At 36.3% G+C, this 23383-nt stretch overlaps 3 protein-coding genes and 1 long non-coding RNA gene across 4 annotated transcripts; 3 read left to right on the top strand and 1 right to left on the bottom strand.

The window, feature by feature from the left end:
* The first annotated feature begins 931 nt into the window (after positions 1 to 931).
* Positions 932 to 3394, top strand: si:dkeyp-73b11.8 (BPTI/Kunitz domain-containing protein). The gene is made up of 6 exons (XM_046859850.1): positions 932 to 1039; positions 1794 to 1991; positions 2189 to 2365; positions 2463 to 2522; positions 2619 to 2694; positions 2782 to 3394. The coding sequence occupies exons 1-6, from the start codon at positions 967 to 969 to the stop codon at positions 2882 to 2884; spliced, it is 687 nt and encodes a 228-aa protein (XP_046715806.1). The 5' UTR covers positions 932 to 966; the 3' UTR covers positions 2885 to 3394.
* A 1210-nt stretch (positions 3395 to 4604) lies between these two features.
* On the top strand, positions 4605 to 16460 carry usp3 (ubiquitin specific peptidase 3). Its single transcript, XM_046859992.1, has 16 exons — positions 4605 to 4905; positions 5208 to 5313; positions 5915 to 5975; positions 6107 to 6232; positions 6363 to 6446; positions 6669 to 6750; positions 7099 to 7181; positions 8549 to 8662; positions 8980 to 9093; positions 11121 to 11267; positions 12274 to 12380; positions 12457 to 12537; positions 13503 to 13621; positions 13695 to 13808; positions 13895 to 13962; positions 15226 to 16460. The coding sequence occupies exons 1-16, from the start codon at positions 4753 to 4755 to the stop codon at positions 15404 to 15406; spliced, it is 1740 nt and encodes a 579-aa protein (XP_046715948.1). The 5' UTR covers positions 4605 to 4752; the 3' UTR covers positions 15407 to 16460.
* Positions 5258 to 15298, bottom strand: LOC124392787. Its single transcript, XR_006927214.1, has 3 exons — positions 15200 to 15298; positions 5521 to 5606; positions 5258 to 5397 (listed from the first exon to the last, which is right to left on the bottom strand). It is a non-coding gene; the product is annotated as an uncharacterized LOC124392787 (long non-coding RNA).
* A 1306-nt stretch (positions 16461 to 17766) lies between the features above and the next one.
* fbxl22 (F-box and leucine-rich repeat protein 22) lies at positions 17767 to 23043 on the top strand. Its single transcript, XM_046858705.1, is given in 3 exon segments — positions 17767 to 18009; positions 18012 to 18273; positions 22333 to 23043. Coding segments are annotated over 3 exon segments (681 nt in total). The 5' UTR covers positions 17767 to 17939; the 3' UTR covers positions 22682 to 23043.
* The last annotated feature ends 340 nt before the right edge of the window (positions 23044 to 23383 follow it).

Raw genomic sequence — 23383 nt, 5'->3', positions numbered from 1 at the left:
AAAAGCATACTAAATTTTGAAAAGAATGTCACTGACCACACTGTCCACAAACACCACCAGGGAATCCACTTTATGCTGCTTAAAATGAGCAGGAGGTCTTGGCAGCTTCTCATTCTTCAGGAATATATAATAATAATAATAATAATAATAATATAATAATAATAATAATAATAATAATAATAATAATAATAATAATAATAATAATAATAATAATAATAATAATAATAATAATAACTGATAATAGTGGGTTGTGGTCTCCCTCACTGTAATAAAAAACAGACACATAGCTAAACAGTTAGATAGAAAGATAAAACTTAAAATAAAGAACCAGGTTTTATGTTTTATCCTGTATGTGTGGCTTTTCTGTTCTCTCTTTGTGTCCACATTATTCCACTCCTAACCTTATTAGGACTATTTAAATTACAGTTGCTTAAAATGAATGAGAGTTAGAGAGAAAGTATCATGAGTCATTTGGGGTCCCATTCCCACACTTTGAGAAGAACTGTGATGTAGACACATAAATAAAAAATGTATCATAGCTTTAGAAATAAATTAAGGGGAATGTCTTGAACAAGACCTAGGCTTCATTGTCAACATCTAGGTTGGCAGGTGTAGGAACAGGGAGGAGTTGAACAAATCATTAACGAACCCAATATGTCAAGCAATAGCATGTATAATATGATAAGTTGTGTCAAGATAATTAAAGTGCAAAGGTATATGCAAAATATAAGTCTTTATTCAGATTTTAAAACAAAAAAGAAATAACAATTTACAGTGAGACATTAGTGGTTTAAAGTTATTATTTCCAGCATGCATTTTTAATTTTTTACCTGAGTAAACCATCTTCCTCTTTGTCAACTGCCTGATTTATTATCATGAAAAGTACAAAGTTCAGCATGTTCTTTGCTCTTCAACTGATGTTTATGAGCCTCATTTACTTAGATCTTCATCAGCGAACACACCACCATGAGGAACTTCAGCATTTTTTTGCTCATTTTTGTTTTATTTTATTGTATCCATGGACAGGCCACAGTGCCAGGTAAATTCTTGACCCATTTTCTGGAACATACACCAATTAAATTACTCTTATGCTACATCTTCTATTTTATTATTGTGTTGATGTGAAAAAAATAAAAATAAAAAATAAAAATTGTTGTATTTTGCAATTGTGTGCTAATAAATCACTGAGATCTATTATCTATAAAGTTTTTATCAAATTATTTATCATTCAGAGATTATTTCCTGGTTAGGGTGGCGGTTGGGGGGTTTTAACATATAAAATGAATATCATATGTATGTAAGTGTGCATGTATATACGTTTGGTGACCAATTTTACCTATGGAATTTTCTAAGTGAAATTGGGCCTATTATTAGAGAAAATTTAGTTTTATTTAATTATAGGGAGATCATTCTGATTCAATATTTGCCACATAAATAATAATTTACTGTGCATGGCAGACATTATGTAAAGACATAAAACACTTTAATTAGGATTTAAGATTATTTATACAAGCTTAAATAATATATGTATTTAAATTATTGAATCAAAGCATTGTATATGGGGAAGGTTTGCATAAGTACTGGCAAAATGTGTCACATGAGTCACATCTATAACACAAACTTTGTTGCTGCTGTCATAACTAAAACTAGAGTTTCATGTTCCTTGGTTTCCAGTTAGTTTATAACCACCATAAAAACTAGGTGTGGGCTGACTGCAAGCACTTTTTTCAATTAGACTTGCTGATACAATGTACTGACACAATTCATCACAGCTCTTCTTTTTCAAACTACAGATTTCTGTGCCCTGCCAAAAGATGAAGGCATTGACTCTGGCAAGGATGTCCAGGTCCACTTGTACTACAACAAGACTGCAGATAAGTGCTATCCATTCCGTTACAAGGGAGACGGTGGTAATCAAAACCGCTTCAATTATGAATTTTACTGCATGAGAAACTGCTCCCCCAATGCTTATCAACTGTATCCTACAAACCGTGAGTTTCTTTAAGTTTGATCCATTTTAATATACTAAATAGATAATTTAGGTTTTTTTAGGTTTTTTTTCACTGCTATACTTTTGTCTTTCTGCATCATTGGAGATATCTAAATCGGTCATGAACCAACTAATATAGATTATAATATCTAATGTATAATTTATTGTATTATTGTATTTCCCTCTCTTTAATCCTAGGCACTGAAGCTTGTCGCTTGCGAAAAGCTCCAGGTGACTGTTATGGCCATTATCTACGTTATTACTACGATGCTGCTCACAGAAAGTGCACGACGTTTGCCTGGACTGGCTGTGTAGGCAATGGAAACCGTTTCTTGGATTTAAAACATTGCAATGCCACATGCTTTGGAATATTAGGTGCATATTTAAATTTATCGAATTTTTAAATGTATTATTCTTTGAAACATATAAACATATGTCTAAATGCATCTATGTGGGTGTGTGATTGAAACAGATAACGATGAAAATAGAGAGAATGAAGGTAGCGGTGACGTGGAATCAGACACACCAATTGGTAAATGATCTCCTTCTTGTAAAGTTAATGACCCAAATACCACAACCTTTCGGCTGTTCATTTCCCATGTCATTATGTTGTTTTTCGTGTGCACAGGCATCATTTTGGGAGTTGTTTTAGGTGTTATTGGAGCCATCATTCTCATTGTTGTGCTTGTCCTGACATTGAAAAAGTGAGTGCTTTTTTAAAGCTTTACTTTTCTAATATTCCTTTCTCATAAACAAATGTATAAACTTGGATATTGTTTTTTTATCCATAGACCCAAGAAAAGCAAAAAAAGCAAAGCTAAAGAAGCCAAAGTGAAAGAAGAGCTAAATTCTCCTGGACCTGAAATACCCCTTCAGGGGACTGAAACGGCATAATGGACCTTAAAGATGCACCCAGCGGCACCATTAATACCTCTCATAACTTCATATCAAATCTTCACATCAGAACAAGACATTTTTAGAAAAAGGGTTTATCAAGCGGTCTTTGGTTAGTTTCTTAGCTTCCTAAAGTTGTTACCACACTATTAAAAAACTACAATGTCCCCCCCAGATGGACAGGCCATGGACTTATGGTCTAAAGTCAAACTTTTTTCTAAGAGTGTACCAGTTGCTGAGTATTAGGCCTTTTTGGTAATGTTTTTATAATGTAAAGTGTGTGTTCAGGATATTCACAAAAACATATGCTGAAGAATTAAGAGAGTACAGTTAATAGTGTTGTCATTTTGATGGTGTGTAAATTTGATATTGTTCATTTTTAATTTCATATTGTTTAAACTGTATAAAAGCAAACAGTTCTCTCATTATAATGACTTAAACTTTGTTTTATAAAGGTTGTCAATGGTCAACACTTTAATAAAAAAAAAAACATTCTGATCCCAATTCCAATTTAAAAACATGAGACCTCACTGACATGCATTACAGCCACTTTGGAAAATCAGGCAAAAATTGACAAGTCTTTGTTTATTTTACACTTTGAGGAGTAGTACATTACTAACTGTTGCATCATTTTTACAGAAAAAATATAAAAGAAATCATTTTCATATTAGAAAATTAGAAAGTGTATCATCACCAATCACTATGTTGAAACCTATATTGTTTACTGTAGCCATTAATCCTTATTTCTTTTCATATCAGAAATTTCAGCTCACTATGAATATGCTTTAAAATTCCTTTTACAATTTCCACTGGTGCATTGATGTAATACCAGAGATGAAGCAACATTATGCATGGGCCTGCCATGTTTGATTTGGGGATTCGATTTTCAACTCCTGTACTAAATCATTTGTTCTGCAGGAAATCCTCTGCATTTTACTTTCACAGCAATATGCTGATTTAAAATTAGGTTCAATATGTTATTTAAGTATAATACGAAAGAAAAGATCTCTTATTTCAAGTCAAGTTGGCTTTTATTGTTATTCCAAACATATACAGTAGAGTACACAGTGAAATAATACAATGTTCCCTCAGGACCAAGGTCCTACATTAGACGATATAAATGAACAAAAAATAAATAAAAAGTAGCACAAAACACAGAACTGCACAAAACTTACTGAGGCATGACGATGTGCATATTTTTGACATTTAGTACAAAAAACAACATGAGAGAGTAGACACAGGGACTCTGCAGCACAGACCAGTAGAGTCTAGAGAATAGATTTGTGTTAGTGCCAATAGATTTGACCATATATTAATAAATGCTGTACATGTAAACACTGAGCACGTGTATGAAAAGGGAGGACATTATCAGAGCTTGTTGCAGCATATGAAACAATTTAAGCAAATTTTACAAAAATCTGCATCTGTTTATATCAGGGTGTTAACTGTAACTGTAAATGATAAGATATATATATATATATATATATATATATATATATATATATATATATATATATATATATATACTTGTTTTAATTATATTATTATTATTTTTATCATTAATTTACAGTTAACACCCTGATATATATATATATATATATATATATATATATATATATATATATATATATTATTATTATTATTAGTATATATACACACACTGTATATATAAGGAAAATAACACTGGTTCGCGTTTACAGTACATGACCGGCAGGTGTCGCCAGAGACAGACTTCTCAAGCGTTTCGACTCATTCCGCACATGAATTTAGTGATTGGTTCAAATGAGTTGAGAGCTCTATAGAGCTTATTCTCGACCGTCTCTGGTTTGCAGGGGCTCATCATACATTTAATAGCCAACGTTGTGTTTATGTGCAGACTAACGATTGGAAAGCATTTGGCGGTTTTAAACGCTATCATTAAAGCACCATATTTGTCCCGTTGTGGACTCGGCGACCCGGCTGAACTTGTGACGTCATTAGTCGGCGCCTCTTCACCGTCGGCTCGATACCGCTTTCTGTGGGTTAGTTGATTTTTTTTATTGTGGTGGTAGCAGTGACAGAATAACCAGGCATTCCCGGTCTCTGTCTGAAAATCACATCACTGATTCCATCTCATTTGGAGGGCTTTGTTGTATTTAGCAGCCTTTCAGCTGAGCTTGTTTCCCGGACCTTTATCCTGTGAGCTAACGCGCTGGTTGCTTCGGTGTCCCTCATCAGCTAACGGCAGTTTCCCTGCTCACTTGATTAATTGTCTCGAAATCGACGAGCTCGAATTTACCCCATTCGGAAGTGAAATATCGTGCGCATGATCTTGTTCTCCTAGCTAGCTGTATTGGTCATGGAGTGTCCTCATCTCAGCTCCACTGTGTGTGTGGCCGTGGATCCATCTCGATTCCCTCACGGTTCACCTTCTTCATGGTGCTGCAGCGGTGAGTAAATCCGAATTATCCGATAAATCCAGTCTTTATTACCATCATTAACATCAAGTTGTTGGATTAAAGCAGACGCAGATCCTGCAAGATAACACGCAACCGGCGATAAACACACCGATATTAAATCATGATTATACTAGGGTTTTAACATATATACGTAAATTTATTTTTTAGTATGTATTTTAAGAAAGTAAGTGTACTTACTGTGACGGAAGTGTATTCGTTTAAATGGTGAGAAGCGCGGTATCTTGTATATCCGCTCCACGTGTTTAACTTGCAGGCTCTTTTCTCTAAGGATTCACAGGTGACTTTACTTATTTTGGAGGGATTTGTAGATTTTTTACTATTAAAAAAAAAATTACTATTCACACTCTTAAAAACTCCGGTTTAATCTGAATCGCCAAGTTATCATTGCTTTCATAGATAAAAGGTTAAAAGCAGGAAAACAAGGTTTTATATGAGTAGAAAGTTTCTGTGCAGGCCCGCATGATCATTCCTAAACCATAATCCGGGTTTTTTCTTTTTCTTTTTGCTTAATGAATAAAAAAATTCACGATTATTTAAGAGGCTTATTGTGTTTTTTTTTTCTCTTGTCTAGTTTGCCGGTCAAATAAAAGTCCCTGGGTTTGCCTCACCTGTCTGAATGTGCATTGTGGAAGGTAACTGTTTGCTTTCAGTCACTAATTGAACCTCTGTTGGTTTTCCCCACTTCTGATTAACAGTAAAATTGTTCAAGGTTCATGTTACGATATTGTAGTGTATGTATCTATTTCTGTGTGTGTGGATAAAGGTATGTTAATGGCCATGCCAAGAAGCATTTTGAGGACGTTCAGTGTTCACCAACTGGTCAAAAGAAAACGGAGAAGTTTCAACAACATTCCCTGTGCATGGACTGCAGCAGTTACAGTACGTTCTGGTATGTATAATCTTAAATCCACTTCCCAAACAAAGCATTAAAAGCTGAACGCTATAAATCCTAAAGCAGTGTTATAGCTTATTATTGAGCACAAGTTTTTATTCTCATTACCATCCTTTGTGTAATTCAGTTACAGATGTGATGACTTTGTGGTGAACGACACCAAACAGGGCCAGGTGCAGAGGGTGAGGGAGCATCTTCAGAGTTTGGAAAAGTAAGTTCTGGGTGTATGTGTTGAGAGAAACTGTCTGTAAACACCAGGATTGCAAAGCAGTGCATTAATAGCCAATGAGAATCGTTCTCTGAAGGCTCACTGAGAGTTCACAGAGAATACGCACACTAATTGTAAAAATAAGTAGAAACCGTATTGAAATTGTTTCTGAAAAACTGGACCTGTTTTTAAATGTGTAACACACCGGCATATTTTCTGTTTCAGCTCTGTGATGAATTCTGACAGACAGAGGAAAAGAAAACTCTCAGGGAGTTCCTCTCCAGATCTTAGAGTGTCAGCAGATAGTGTAAGTGTAATATGCAAAAATAAGATTTTATTTATTTATTTATTTACTACAGAAACTAAACTAATCTTACTGACTGGGGTATGGCTAAATTATTTAGCTTGAATTTATTGTTAGCAGTTTGTGGATAGTAAAAGTGCAGTCTGTCTATGTTTGTAAAATTTAATATTAAGTTTAAATGAGCCTTTTAAGTTTTATAGGGTGTTACGTTTTCTTTTAGAAATTTCTTTCAGAAGAAATTTTCAATGTGCTCCTAATGCACTTGTTAATCATTAGTTGCTTTGCTCTGATGTGTAAACACTATGTTAACAGGCCTAACCATAAAATTTTTTTATATCCGTCTCATTTCAGGATGGCCCTCCAGCTCGGAGTGCCACTGGCCTCCGCAACCTTGGCAACACGTGCTTCATGAACGCCATCCTACAGTCCCTTGGGTATGGGCTTCTCTGGAATCCGTCATGTAGAACTAGCACGACCTGGCGCGTTGAGCTGCAATGCATCCCAGGCCTCTGTGGAGTTGTGTACAAGGAGAGCAGGGACTCTGTCCAGTCAGCTGGTGTTAATGGATGCCAAGAACACACGGCTGATTGCTTACACCAGCTGACTTGTCTGTTAAACCACAACCAGTGCTATAAGTAACATGAGTCATTTAGCTCATGATGATCAAGAACTTTACAAGGCCAAAACTTAAAATATTTATATATTTGAAATATCTTCCAATGAAATATCCCCGGCTGTGACATCCCATGCTGTCTAGTGTATACCATAACCAACTGGTGCTGTTTTTTTGTTTATCCATTCAGTTTGATTTGGTTGAAATGTGTCTTGAAAAATGCAGGCCAGAACAATCCTAAGATTTTAAATATGCCCCATTCAGTCCCTACAATCTGAAGTCTACCAGCATGGCAATATTTGCAAAGATAATATTTTATTGCTATTTAAAGTTAATGTCATACATAGGCTCTAGGTCACATTAAAAGATTGTTGCAAAGTCAGCCTGCCCTCAAACTGAAGTTACATCCACTCTGCTTTTAAAATGTTCTGTGCTCATTGGTGATTAGCTGTTTCTATATAAAAAGTTATTTTATATATATATATATATATATATATATATATATATATATATATATATATATATATATATAAATATATAATTTTTTTTTTTTTTTTTGTTAATTATAGAAGCTTTTACTCTTGAGTAAACCAACAACATTTTGGTTGGCAGAAGTGTTTTTTTTTTTTTCTTTGAATCACAGCAGCCTTAAATAGTAGATCCAGCCTTAAGTTGTATCAATCCCTTCCTTTTCTATACAACTGGTCTGTGTTATACAGGCAACGCCTGATAATTCGTGGGTTCTCATTCTCAACTAACAGCAAGTTGCGGATTATCTTAAAATTCGCTGGAATCCGCAGCGGGACCAAATGTTCAGGAACGTTAGGAATGACTATTTTAAACTATTTCACTAACAAATTTCTTTTAAAAACCCCACCAAAAAACAAAAATTACAATTACAGTGACAATGTCTAGATGAATTCACTAAGGTACCATAAGGACTGCGGGGGTGCGTCCAAAATTTGATTTTCAGAACTCGCACGGGGTCGTAACACCCGCGAGTTCTGGGGGACCAATGTATACCTGCTAACAATAAAAATAAACCCCACAATATATTCATCACTGATACTGACACTGATAATTGGAAGGTTGCACCCCACTCAAGAACCAATAAATACATTTTAGCCAGGTAATATTTATGAATTAACATTGTATAAAGCTGAAACAAAATTTTCTTTTTTCTTTCAGTAACATTCCCAAATTTAGTTGCTATTTTAAAGACTTGCCGGCAGTGGCGCTACGGAGCGGAAAAACTGCAGGAAGGAGAATGTACCACACCCGAAGCCAGGGGGACAGCAGTGTGTAAGGTCCACTTCAGTAGATGGGGAGGAGGGAGGGTGGAATTTATTATTTGTCTGCATAAACAATGAAGAATAATATTTATTTAAAAGTTGATGAAATTAGTATATTGCTACATAAATGTAGAAATTTTTTTCTTATTATTTTTACATCTTACTCAGACATTGCAGAACAGAATTCTGATCTAGTTTCCCTGTTCATTTTTGTGTCTTCATTAATTAATAAAATAACACACAGCTTTTTTGGGATTAAGTCTGTATGAGAATCAGGATGCTACCATATGCTATACCACCATAAACATTTTCCTCTGTGGGTTTTAGGTCTCTGGTCGAGGAGCTCAGGAAAACCCTTTGTTCTCTTTGGCAGGGAAGTCAGACTGCCTTTAGCCCAGATGCTTTATTTTATGTCATCTGGAAAATAATGCCAAGTTTCAGGTAATTCTTGTTTTAAGTGCATGACCTGTTGACTGCTTATTTTATCTATTTCTTGAGAACTAAAAAAAAAAAAACCTCCAAAACTGCTTTTTCTTAGCTTGTTGTAACCACAAATGTAGCCACAGATATTTACCTGTTATTTTTGACAAAAGTAGCAATAAGTTACATTTGATATAAATTGCTGCAATTTTAAAATAAGGGAGATCGCTGACTTACATTAGACTGACAGTCAGTAAATAAATTAATTATAATTGTCATTCAAAGTAAATTCAAGTTAACAGGCTAAACTAGTTTTAGTGAATTAGAATTTTGTCCCAACCACGACTGACTTTATGCTACCGTATTTTTCAGACTATAAGCCGCTACTTTTTTCCCACATTTTGAACCCCGCGGCTTAAACAACGAAGCGGCTAATATGGATATTAATATGAATATATGGATTTTTCCTGGGTTTTTCCCCAGTTTCACAAACTTCAAGCCAAAAAACCGAGCGACATAACATTAGACCAATGAAATTTCCAAACGGAAACGAAAAAACGCACTACACCTGTGTTCTGAGCTGCACAGCATCGGGAGAAAACCTTCCAAGGGTGGCGCACGACGATGACAAAAGATAAACTCCCAGAAAAATACAGTGGTACCTTGAACTACGAGTTTAATTCGTTCCGTGGACGAGCTCGTACCTCAATTTGCTCGCACATCAAATCAGTTTTCCATATTGAAAATACTTAAAATGGCATTAATCCGTTCCAACCCTCAAAATGACACCCTGTTTTTATGTTTCATGTTATTAAATTGGAAAATACATTTATAAATAACAAATCTTGTATAAAAACATAATAGAAAGAGTATGTAAAGATATAATAAGGTTTTATTCAGTGTATTTTCCTTGGAGATGAGACAACTTGAGCTAACGAAAATGCCGGTGGGGGGTGGGTGTGTGTGGGGTGTGTGTGGGGTGTGTGTGGGGTGTGGAGGGGGGGTAAAGGCGATAAACGGAGGCAGAGGGAAAACTCGTTTTTTACTATCACTCCTGTACACTACGTATCCCTAAACTTTAAAATTGTTACTTTTTCTTCTTTGCTTATCTTAATTTTCATCACAATCGTCGCTTTCTGGCTTCGCTTCGCCATCTAGCAGCGGCGTCTCGAGATCGTACTTCAAATTCTTGCTTGCGTAACAAAGCAAAAAAATCGACCTGCTCGTACCTCGGAAAACTCATACATTAATGCACTCGTAGGTCAAGGTACCACTGTAGTTGTGAAAGGAAGGAGGAAGACAGTGAACAATGACTTTCTTGGTAGGCTACTGTTTAGATACAAGCCGTTGTAGCGCGTTGAGTCTGGGTCATGGGATAGCTCACTAAAACTCCAGTTGCAACAGAAATCATATAAGCACAGAAAGTTTTCCAAAACTCGTGCTTTTTTATTTTTCTTGGCAACAGCGTTATGGGTTAATCAAAGAAACTTAGAAATGAGCATCAGAAAATAATAAGGACATAATCCTCAATCTTGACGCAGTCGTAATACCGGAAGAATGCAGTGGCAGGCTATTCCCAAAATACCGCTATGCTCCTAATAGAAGCGCAACATATTGCATTTAGTGTCTTTCGTTAAAGCCTGTGTAAAGTTCATTAGTTTTAGTGTACCACTACGGCTTATAGACAGGTGCGGCTTATTTATGTTAAAAATAAAAATCTTTGTCAAATTACGGTAGTTTAATTTACCATTCTTAGTGTTTTGATGTCAGTTTGATGAACAATGAAACAGGAAACTTATTAGAAAGCAAACTGGTTCGTTTCAGATTAAGTTCAGATTCATTTTGAAAAGTTAAGTTTATCAAATATCCCAGCTCAATATAACCAAAAAGCTAGCTATTTATGATTCACTGAAATAGAAGTGAAGTATTTATTTTTTTTAAACAAAGCTTTGTTTTTTGACATGTCAATGGCACAGCTTCTAGTATGTCATATTTTTCAGGCCTAGTCCCAACTGTACTATTTGTGCTGTGCTTTATGGTTTTTGCAGGGGCTATCAGCAGCAGGATGCTCATGAGTTCTTGCGTTACCTTTTGGATCACCTCCACAGAGAACTGCAGGGCAGTAAGAATGGCTTGCCGGGGTCTAGCCTGCCCCCAGACACCCCAAACCTCAACTCAGGAAGCAAATGCAGCATGTAAGACATGCACACACTTCACACTACCACCACCATCCAGGTGTCCCAGACACAAACCAGCCACATGCACTGTTCAAAATAATTTCCAGAAATTACAAATATCATATACTGTGACCCCCGATTTGTATTATTTAAATATATTTGACACAAAACAACCCACATGCCACAAGTATTGTATGCCACAATACTGTAAGCCTTTACTTAAACTACCTTGTAACATATTCTGCTAAACTTTTACACATCCTTTTGAGCTCAAACTTATAATTCAAATGATTTTCACATTGATTTTCATGTTCGCTGTGAGCCAGGTATCTATCATGAGTAGTCCCTTAAGTTGTTTTAAACTAATGTTTTCATGAAACTGTGAGTAAAAACAGAAATATTTATGGAAAAATATTTGTCAGGTGAACATGTTTTAAACACTTGGTTAGTTTTCAATGAGCGCAAACAATTAACACCTGCAGACAGCTTCACACCTAATCACAGACTTACCAGCACATGCTGGGCAAATACATCAATTATTAACAACTGCAGATTCTGCTTAAGCTCTGATATACAAGTGGTAATTATAGTCAGCATATCACTTTGTTCCTGCATAATAACAGTTATGCTAACACTACACAGACTGCCCACTCTGGCACGAGTGTGCATACACACACACACACACACACACACACACACACACACACACACCGCAACTCCTACTACTGGAAATGAAGCCAAAATGTTGTAATGAATTTATCAGTTTTGTTAAATGTAACATTGAACAAATGAAGGGTGTGCAGCAGCAGTGTCAGTTTGTTTGGTGATTGTGTTTCCAGAGTGGCACTGTGTTTTGGCATGGCTATTGATTTGTATAAAGCGATGTGGCAGTCTAATCCTGTTCCACACAAGAGGATGAAGGATTTGAGATAGTCGTGACATACACAATTCCTGTTCTGGGAAACTGTTCCTATGATGTAAACAATGGCTTGAATGTATCATGTCTCCTTTCCATCTATTTCAGTAATGGGCCTCCCACGATGGTCACTGCTATATTCGGTGGTGTCTTGCACAATGAAGTAAACTGCTTAATATGCGGCACAGAGTCGAAGAAATTTGACCCGTTTTTAGGTGAGATTTTCTTCAAGTTTTTATATAATCTATAGTTTTAAAAAATATTTATTGGTAGTAATATTTCTCCATTCAGACCTCTCCTTGGACATTCCAAGCCAGTTCAGAGTGAAAAGGACAAAAGACCAGGAACCAGGGCCAATCTGCACTTTGGCTGGTAAGTATTCTTGTATGGGTTTCATTAAGTAACATTTCTTAAATGGCCTGTTATGTGTCATGTTTTAAACAACGGTAAAACAATGTAAATTTTTCACTGTATATTTTAATATCTATTTATGAATAATATTAAAATTATTTTCTTCTGCAACAGAAAAACAGTTCTGTCACTTATGGCTTTTTGCTACGTAACAATAATAACATATAGCTGCAAACAGCAGTAAAGGAGACCAAGCACTTTCTGTTCCCACCTCTTGCTCCAAAGGCCATATGCTAAATTTAAAGGGAAAACATCAAGCTGTCACCGAGATGCCATTAGAAAATGAGTTAATTTGCTATGTTCAATAGACCACTTTTTTTTTTTTCTCCAACATTTTTGTTAGACATTTGGTATAAATATGTGAACGCTCAGACTGTCCACTACCACTTTGGCAGATATCATAAAAAGTGCATGGTTGGTCTTTGGGCTGCCATATACTCCTATTTAAAGTAAAATAATAATAAGAAAGCTTAGCCTTATAAATAATAAGTATTTTTGAGAATGATTCTACTGCTTATTCATTGAACATCATTGCGCTTACAATTTAACTTTAAAGGAAATGTTAGAACTTTTGTGGAAAAAGTATTTGCAGTCCATTGTTTTCACATGACCCTCGGTATTCTGCTGAATATGGGAGAGAATGTTCTCCCATACACCGAATTAGTAGTGATTTATGTTCATTATCTAGAAGTAGGACTAATTTACTGTATTTAAAAATTGTACCAATGAGGGTGTTTTATAAGACGGTTAAAACTGCTTATACCATTTGTATATATGATGAAGATAACTGTACATTATAACCTTACACTTCTTTTAACTCTTCCAAAGCACAACTTCCTTTAAAGAGCTGAAGTATACTGCACTACTGAGGAATGGGTACTTGTGAAGCATCTGTAGTGCTCTGTTTTTGTTCTTTTCTCTTTTAGACTGTCTTTCTAGTTTTACTGACCTGGAGGAGCTAGATGAAACTGAGCTCTACATGTGCCATAAGTGTAAAAAACGGCAAAAGTCTACTAAGAAGTTCTGGATCCAGAACCTGCCTAAGGTATGGGGTATAAAAGAAGTATTTTTGTCGTGCCTATGCTTTGATGGGGTGGCTTATTAGCTCTCTATTACAGGTCCTGTGTTTGCATCTAAAGAGATTCCACTGGACCGCTTTTCTAAGAAATAAAATTGACACTTATGTGGAGTTCCCACTGCGAGGCCTTGACCTGAAGTGCTATTTACTAGAGGTAAGCATTTGATGTCTGCCTTTAAGCACTTTAGTTTAAATACTCAAATGTACAGTGTTGTTTGCTTCAATGTGTGCTTATTTCAGGCTGAAAACAGTTCTCCTGAGACTTGCCTGTATGACCTTGCAGCAGTAGTGGTGCATCATGGATCTGGGTATGTCAAGTTTGGGTTTTCATTTCTTAATATGCAAAAAAAAAAAAAATCTCCCCCATGTGTTTATGTTTAGTTAATGCAGTGCAACTGCTCGACAAGACAATCGTTTTATAGCATTATCCCTAATTCTACCTATAGGTGGTGATATTGCACTATAAGATCTTTCTCACAGTCTGTTTCTTACTGGGTTGATTTGCATGCTAACTAATAAAACAATTCTCTCATCTACTATGTACTGTATTGTTCAGGTGGTCATATAAACACAAATCTAATGCATGACTTGGTTTTAAAGTCAAAATAAAACAAAACTATTTCTATTAATTATTAATATTGATATTAATTAACTACTTTGGTTTTTACATTGGAAGGCATAACCAATGACACTTAACATTCCACTTCGAAGCCTGATTGGACATGCTTTTCCAGTAACTAGTGAAAAATCTTTAACGTGATCTCTGCTTAAAAAAAATTTAAAACATGACTATTAAAAAATAATAATGGACAAGACTATGCCTTTACTCAGAAAACATGTATTTTGAATTCTTGCAAAAGAAATCTTGCATATTCCAGTACTTCTTAAAAGTATTAAAGTAAAGGGCCTTATTTAATTTGTTGACACAGTTGACATACTGTCTGACTCTACTGCTGTAATGTCTTGTTTTAACTACCTTTTCTGGCCATGAAAAGGCCCCTGATGCTGACATGTCATTAAAAGGACAGTAAACACATCGGTTTGCATGAACAAAGACTCCTGCTCTCACAATCATAAATTGTAGCTAGTTATTTGGTCTGTAGCAAATTATATAAGGGCAATAAGTTTGAGCAAACAATGAATCCGAACATATGATGAACTACCTGCTCTGTATGTTGCTTTTGAAGAGCTGTTTCATTTTAAGCCTTTTTTTTTAGAGAAGGCATAGCATAGCATTGTGAGTATTCACTGAATCACCACATTATGTAATTAATTGTCGTGGGATTAATTACAAAATCCAGGAACAAGAAAATAGTGTATCATATAGCGAATAGTGCATAGTTGTTGATGCAGCACAAAAGTTTTCTCTATCACATTATTTAGGATATAAATAAATACCCACAGTTTTTGTACACAATTTTTTTCCGGGCTCTCTGTAATCTGTACATTTGAACGAAAGTCTATTTCCCTTCTTTATTACTTTTTATATAACCATTTGCAATGTGAAATTAGAAATCTTGTTCTAATCATGTTACTAATTTTTACCTTTTCTGTTGCTCTGTCTTTGCCAGGGTGGGATCAGGTCATTACACAGCATATGGTCTTCACGAGGGCTGCTGGTATCACTTTAATGACAGCACAGTGACTGTAGTCAATGAGGAGACAGTAGCCAAAGCCAAGGCCTATATTCTGTTCTACACAGAGCGAACAGAGCCAGACAACACCGGCTTTGTGACCAAGCCGAAGCTTTAATCAGCCTTACTGAACCATGAAGCCTTCAGAATGATAATCACCCTTTCCTCCACACATTTCACACTGAGCTTCAGTTAATATTTCACCCGTAGCACCACTATCACACCTCAGTAAAAAAAAAAAAAAAAAACCTGAATGCTGCTGTGTTTATTATATTAAGAAAACATTCCTAATTTTGCCTTTTTTTGTTTTTGTCCAAAGGTAAATCTTGTGTACTAGTGGGCAGTGTAGCAGAAACTGGATCAGATGAAATGACAGTGTTGTAATTTTATTTTAATAATGTCTGATATTGGCCATCTCTTCTTTTAACATTAGACAACTTTTGGTTACTTATAAAGTTTTTTTTATGTAAACAAACTAAATTAATGTATTTTCCTACTGCTGTTTGTTGGGATTGAAACTTGAACAATCATAATTTGTGTAAAGTTGTTTCAGGTTTTTTTCTTCCCCCCTTTGTATTGCACAAGTAGTTTGCTTTAACAAAGTATCACCTTATAAATGTGAGACATTTTTAGAAAGGGAAAATGTTGGGTCATTACATTTTAGTTATTTATACTGTTTTAACAGGAGTAGCCATAACTTTTGCTTTAAACTTTGATTCTACCATCACCCAGTTGAGAACTCATGATTTTATGTGATTGTTTTTAAAAGCACTAGAGAGATGCCAGTTATAGAAAAGTAGGCAGTGTTTTTGAAAACATGCAGCATTGAAATAATCTGAGAACTTCAGTTCCATTTCAGTCTCATACTGAAGAGTTTCCTCACATCGGTTTAAATTGATCACTTATTGTCTTTGCTCTGAATCAGAAAGTGACTTAACCGTAATGAAATTGCTATGAAAATCTTGTAAATCTTGTGGTAAGTAAGGAAATGGAATACTTTGTGTTCTCCAAATGTTTCCTACTCATGAAAAACACCCTTTTCAAATGTTAATGTTTTCATGATTGTCTTGGGAATTGTTTTTTAATTTTGGCATGCACCATAATCTCTGCTGTAACACTGTGCTTAAAATGATCCCTGCATCAGTAAACACTTTCCAGCAATTTCCACTTTACGGTATTCTTCTTGGTCACATGGTTTTCTATTTCGAGAAGATAAATTGTACATTTTAGGTACAGTCATAAGGAAGGATGTGTAATTACAGCCTCAAAGTACTTCATGTTGGAAATTTTGGGTGAGGCAGCGTTTGTTTAGTGTGTCTGCGCAAGTGTTTTATGTTGAACCTTGCCTGTTTATCTCAGTCTGGCAGGTTTGTTTTTTTTCTTGAATGCAAACCTAATTTCAATATCAGTATAAAATGTAAATGTGGACAGCTTTGATGTAAACCACTCAAAACCATTGAGATAGTGAGTGCTCCTGCGGTTCTCCCCCTCTACGCTCAATATCAAATGATTTTCGCCCACGTACTCGACCTGTGAGGGTCACACAGAGTTTTCTCTAACTATTGGCAGCCAAAGCAGCGGTACTGTTGAGCCAAAGGAACAGGGCCTCCTGTGTTCTGAGGAGAAACAGCTGCTCAATGAGTCTTGCTTGACCCTCCCCTACACATACACAGGTGCCAGTCTAAGGCTGGAATAATATACTCATTAAGTACACAAATTGAGCAGCTGCCTCCTTCAATGTCGTCTCTGTGATAACCTGCTTTCTTCTCTCTATTTTAAACCACCATTGTAAGGATCTCAGGTCACAGCTGCTGATAAGCTCACGTTGCCCTGAACTGCTTCATTTGTTGTCAGCACGTCATGAGTCACTGCAAATGAGTCACAGGGTACAAGCTGTAATTTCACTTTTGCAGGGCATCACTTCGTCATGTCACCAGTGGCACGTACCAGCGTACCTAATGGTGCCAGTCTGAGAGGTCAAAAAGATGCTTGTCCACATTTTCACTTTAAATTAAATGTGCTGTAGCTGCTCCTTTGGGTGTTTTGTTTCTAGCCTGAATACTTTCCTGTCTGATGTACATGATGTGCTGTGCTCAGGAAATAAATGTAAAATCAGCTTCCTCCACTCCATATTTTATCAAGCACATGTTTTGTTATACATATAACAGGAAGTGAAACCCAGGCTGGTATCAAACTGGGAATCTTTAAAGCTAATTTCTCATTTTTGCCCACAAACTGACAGAGTAAATGTGAAAGTCCTGCTTTGATTTTTTCCCCCTTCAGCTGTGAGTGATAAACACAAGTCACTGCTGTCCAAACATCTGCCCCAACAGATGGACTAGAACTCTGAGACCTGTGTGTGTGTGTGTGTGTGTGTGTGTGTGTGTGTGTGTGTGCATGCATGCTTGCTTCACACATTTCCATTTTTGACTTAGCCTGCTGTTGTCATCTTAAAATAACTCTCATTCTTTAAGACCTTATATGTGCACAGCTACTGTGTGTGAGGAAGAGCCTGCCTGCAAAGGAATCATGTATCCTGGCCTCACAGAACAGACTGCATCCCAAGCAACTACTGTTCCTCACTGTGTACATCAGACTAGATCTTAGCCCAGCATACAAAGGCCTATTTGGTGTTTTCACTCCATTTTGCAATGCATCTCACCGATCTTAATCAGGAGTGCCTGCTTCATCTTTTTTCGTTCTTGGATAAAGACAGTCGGCGGACCTGTCTCTAACTTGCAAGCATCTTAGATTAACTTTTCTGGACCCACAACTCTGGTCTCTGCTCAATTTTTTCTCCCCTAGCGAACTTATGAGAAATAACTTCATCCTTGGCCCATTTTTGAGGTACCTGAATATATGCTGGCATTCCAGCAGGGTCAAAGTGTGCAACATTGAAGATTTTAAGAAGACAACCTTCCAGAGGGACCTCTGCAGCAAGCATGAAAGCTTGGTCAGCCATTTCCTGGAGTGTGTCAGCCGAATGTAAGTGTTTTTTTGTTTGTTTGTTTGTTTAAGCCACAGCCCTGTATGGTCCACGTCACGTTTTGGTCTTGCAGATAGGAACGTGGCAAAAATGGCAGTTGCGGTGATCACTGTTGCTTCCTGTGCTTTTATGTTAGAACAAAGAATATTTGAAGTGCACTACTCATGTGTTCTTTTGAATATATAATTGTTTGATTTGTAACAAAGAAAACCATGGGATTGACTTTTGTACCTCTTATCTGAAGAAGAAGAAGTAAGAAAAAAAGATTCAGAAATTACCCAGCTGGGAATGCAATTATTTTTTCCCAGAAGGGTTTTCTACCAAGAAGTAAGGATGGCTGCCATTCTTTTTGTTTTAAACAAGCTCGGTGGCAAACAGCCTACTTTGCCTGTAGCCATGTACAAAAATATTTCATAATTGCACCCAACAATCATTCTTGTGCACATTTGAATGTGAACAACATGTGTACATTGTTTGTGTGTTCACGTGTATATAGTAAGGCTTCTGAAACAAATGAACACAATGATTTTTTTAAGACAAACAAAATTGTAGAAACTCAGGTATTGTTTTTTTGTTTTTTTTTTAAGTCACACACAATTTAATGAGAAATATCCTAAGTTCTAGTGAACTAAAATTTAAATGAAAATGCCTTGACTTGAACCAGCTATTTACCTGGATATTCACTGGTTCAAATGACAGGTGTGGGAAGCAGCAAGTGTTTTGCAGAGATAAATATTTAGCTGGGATTTTAATGAGAGGTCTGCACATGCTAGCCCATGCAGCCTGTAATGACTGAAATCATACTAAAGCCCTGTCTGCAATGCTATGAGGCTTTGTATCTGTTTTTAAGCTTCATAGACTTGTAGAACAACCTGCTGTGCATTTTGCGATTTGAAGAAAAGAGATTCAGGCAAACAGCATTATTTACAGCAAGTCTGTGAGGTCTTTCTTTATCTGAAAGCTGGCCAAGCAAAAACTGGAGTGACTTTAGAGGGAAGAGGCAAGGAGCTAGTAATTAGAGAGAATTGTCTAGTCCTTTCTCATCTGTTCTCCTCACAAGATTTACACTGACAGGTGGAGATTACAGTTAACACTTTGTTGCTGTTGTTGAATGCAAATCTCTCTCTCTCTCTCTCTCTCTCTCTCTCTCTCTCTCATGCTGACTGATACTGGTGTCATACCAACATATAGAATTGACGAGGTACTAGGGAAGTCATACATATGTTTAAGGTCACAGAATTCATGTTACTCTATGCCTATATTCCTTATGAATCTTACGCTCTCTTCATTTAAGCTCATTGTTCTTTATTTTAGCTACATGCCACTTTACTCTTAGATAAGGGATTAAATTGAGAGAACCCTATTATCAATCTAAGATAACCATCTAAGAACTATCATTTTGTATGAGTGTACACCAGAAAAATACACAGTGCCTTTTTACAGTGTATCTAACCAGTTTACAATCATATTTTATACTGTCCTTATATATTAGTTGCACAATGATTAACCTAAAAACTAAAAAAGTAAATTGTAGATAATGTGGAGAATGAAAAATAAATAATTGCAGAAAAATGTGACTGCAGTAAACTTTTGAACATTTCTTTGTTGTAATATTCCCTGCATGAACTGGTCATTATGGTGCCCTATATCTATAAAGTTTGTGTATGTCTTGTGTGTATTACTATCCCAGATACCATGGCAACATGATTAGTGGCACATTACCAGTGAATGCATGGAAACTGCGAAACCTATGAGAATATAATATTTGATTAACATATAGCAGGTCTCTAGTAAATATGTTCATTAACTTGGAATTATCTGGTTACTATGATGTGTTTACAATAGGTCTGAAACAGCATCCAGTATGTGTGTGTATGTGTGTGTGTGTGTGTGTGTGTATGTATATATATATATATATATATATATATATATATATATATATATATATATATATTCACACATTATATAATGTGTATATATACACAGTGACACAACATGTTTTTCCTAAATGTGAGCAGAGAAATCTACGTTTTGGAAAATATTAGTCATGCCTGTTCCCGGAAATGAAGCCTCTTTCACAATTCAGCAGAAAATCAGATAGGTGTGTGTGTGTGTCTTTCTGGAAGAAAGAAAGAGACGGAGAGCAAGTGAATGAGATTGAGAGAAGTAGGAGGTGTGAAACACTGATATTTGGGCTGCTCCATGAAAAATGCCTGCGCCTTCTTTTCTGAACAGAAGAACGAGAAAAGTATGTAACAGGGGAATGAGGAGGCACATATATCTTCTTTGTTTCTCATTCATATAAAACCAACAGATTTCTTGCTGAAGAAAAACAGTTGGAATGAACTCCAATGACACATGGAGTCGTTTTTAGATGTATTCACCCTTCCTCTCTAACGGATCCATTTTCAGCTTGCTCCAGTACGATTAAAAAAAACAGGAAGAGAAACAAAGAAAGAAAAGCAGTGGCACGTGATTCCTGTGCTCCGCCCCTTGTCCAGGGTTATTGGGACGGGATCATAATGCACTGATGCTACAGAAATGCGTCGGCCTCACATGTGGATAAGTGGTAAGATTATGTAAGCCTTTATGTAATCCACATCAGTACACGTGAATGACATCGCAGCTCTGTGAGTGTAGCCAGACATCGGTTGTGTGTGTGTGTGTGTGTGTGCGTGCGTGCTCCCAAACCTTGTGCAATTCCATCAGCAGGCTGCAGCACTTCTGTTCCACTATAATAAGAGAATGCATCAGGCCGAGACTAATAGCAGAAAGACTTGAAGGATTCTTGAGCCTAGTATTGATTGCTTTCATTTGGTATGTTAAATAGTGCTTGATAAAAAAAAAAAATACTCCAAATCCATACACAGAAAAATAACTTTATGGATATTTTATAGCAATCTGAGTAGATGCAGAAACTTCAAGTTTTTCTTTGGCTTTTTGTTTATATAAACATTTCTGGTGAACCACAGAGAGTACTTGTCTAGTGTCATAGAAATTAGATTGCCATGTGTTACTGCAGTGTTTCACCATCCTCCTGAAGTTAGGTGTGTTACAGTAGGTCTCCCACTTTGATGCCTTCATTGACAGTGCTTCAACATGCTTTCAAACAAAAGCATGTCACCTCCCACTAGCTATTCAGAGGAAACATACTCCTTTGCAACCACAAATCATGTTCATAGATTCTAAATATATGCCGAAGCTGGAGGCTCTGGATGTTGCTCTTTGTTTCCATAAACAAATAATTATTAGCTTAACAATATACATTATATATTCTGTTATATAATATGAATTGTTTCATTTATTCATCTTCAATAGCTCTATGTCTGGGATCTCAGTGAATCTGGATGCTAACCCATGAGCAGAAACTGGCGTAGGTCATAAATACAGGGCACCCTGCATACACACATTTACACCTTGTGGCAATTTAGTGTTACCAATTCACCTACAGGCATGTTTTTTTGTATTTGGGAGGAATCCAGAGAACCTTAAGGGGGCCCAACAGATGACAATCTGCACAGAAGCTGTGAAATGCCAATGTTAGTAATGTTGGCATCTTTATCACACGGTTATATCTGTTATATTGCTAAAAACACATACAGTTGCCCACTTTATCAGATGCGTAGATCTTACTGGTGCACTGCACATATATAATTTGAGGCATCATTTTCAGTATACGAGTGACAATGACGTGGTTTTTAGTCATGTTATACTGAATGTTTGCTGGGAGTGTATCAGGTGAAGTGAAAGGTTTGTAAACATTTCTGCATCACTGAGGTACAGTCCAACAATCAATAATATTGAGATAGCAATGCTTTTGAAGAATGCTCTACATGGATGGAATAAAACTATACATATCAAGTGGATTTATAATGTATGCATGTCTAATATAATATCCAATAAGTGTAAAAGTTGTGTTAAAGCTCAAAGAATTCTGCCAATACCAGTGCCAATACTTCTGATGTGTAATGTGAATAAAAGATGTATTTCTTGTATGAGAAATGTACCCATGTTTCTATTCTCCATTCATTTCTAATGTTATTCCTCTCAATCCTAAGGTGTCCAAACTTGCTGTCCATATCCCTCTCCGGTTGTGGACACATCACGGATGGAGATGTGATCAACGTGCTGCGCAGTTGCAGGCGACTGCAGCGACTATGTCTAGAGAACTGCTGCCGTGTGACGGACGCTGTGCTGCATGCAGTAGTAACCCATGGAGGCAGTTTGCAGGAAGTGAGGGTGGATTTCTGCAGGAATGTAACACACACAGGGCTGCAGACTTGCAGAGAGAAGAGGCCTGGAGTTTGGCTAGTTGCTGAGCGGAGCGCAGGGATGATACCTGACATTCAGCCTGAGGAAAAACTGCATGTCAGGAGGGTACTGCAGAAAGTCCTCGTCTTTTCTTGATAAATTTAAACGTTAAAGTTTAAGGTTAAAATAAAAAATAAAAAATGGGCATAATGTTCAGATTTGTTTTTATATGAATGTTTTCTATGACTGAGATATACATCTTATTCAAAATGTTTTTACAATGTTTTCTATAAATCTGTATTTATTACAATGCTTTTTTATTATTTATTTTTAAAGTGTACCTTTTGTAATCTTAGGCATATGTTTAAGATTCAGGTCCTGTCATGGTGCTTTGACTATGTCTAGCAGTCAATAATTTTCCTTGAAACACTTCACATTAGTTGAATTTACAGAAATGCTAACATATAAACCTGATTCTTGTTTAAAGATACCTAATTAAATATTGAGTTGTATGTACACTGCTACTGTGGCGTTTGAATCCTTGGTGTGCTGTTTCACCATATATAAATAAGTGAATGGTTGTTTATAGGACAGAATATTTTGCTTACATTTGCTTAAGTTACACAGGACTACATGATTCATTCAGCCATAGAGACTGTAGATATTGGACAGGTTTCAGAGATATTCAGAATTCCACTGTCAGGCCGCTAGCACAAACAAAATCGGTGGAGTGTACAGGAAAGAGAGAGGGAGAGAGTCACATGTCACTCTTAATGCAGGAATAAGACACAGAAATTGAGCTGTCGCTTCAGACACAGAGACAACTGAGCTCATGTCTCAGCTCACAGAGGTCAACTG

The sequence above is a fragment of the Silurus meridionalis genome, chromosome 10 (genome assembly GCF_014805685.1).
Source record: "Silurus meridionalis isolate SWU-2019-XX chromosome 10, ASM1480568v1, whole genome shotgun sequence".
Taxonomy (NCBI): domain Eukaryota; kingdom Metazoa; phylum Chordata; class Actinopteri; order Siluriformes; family Siluridae; genus Silurus; species Silurus meridionalis.
The sequence above is the reverse complement of the archived record's forward strand: the minus strand, read 5'-3'. Positions and strand labels throughout refer to the sequence as shown.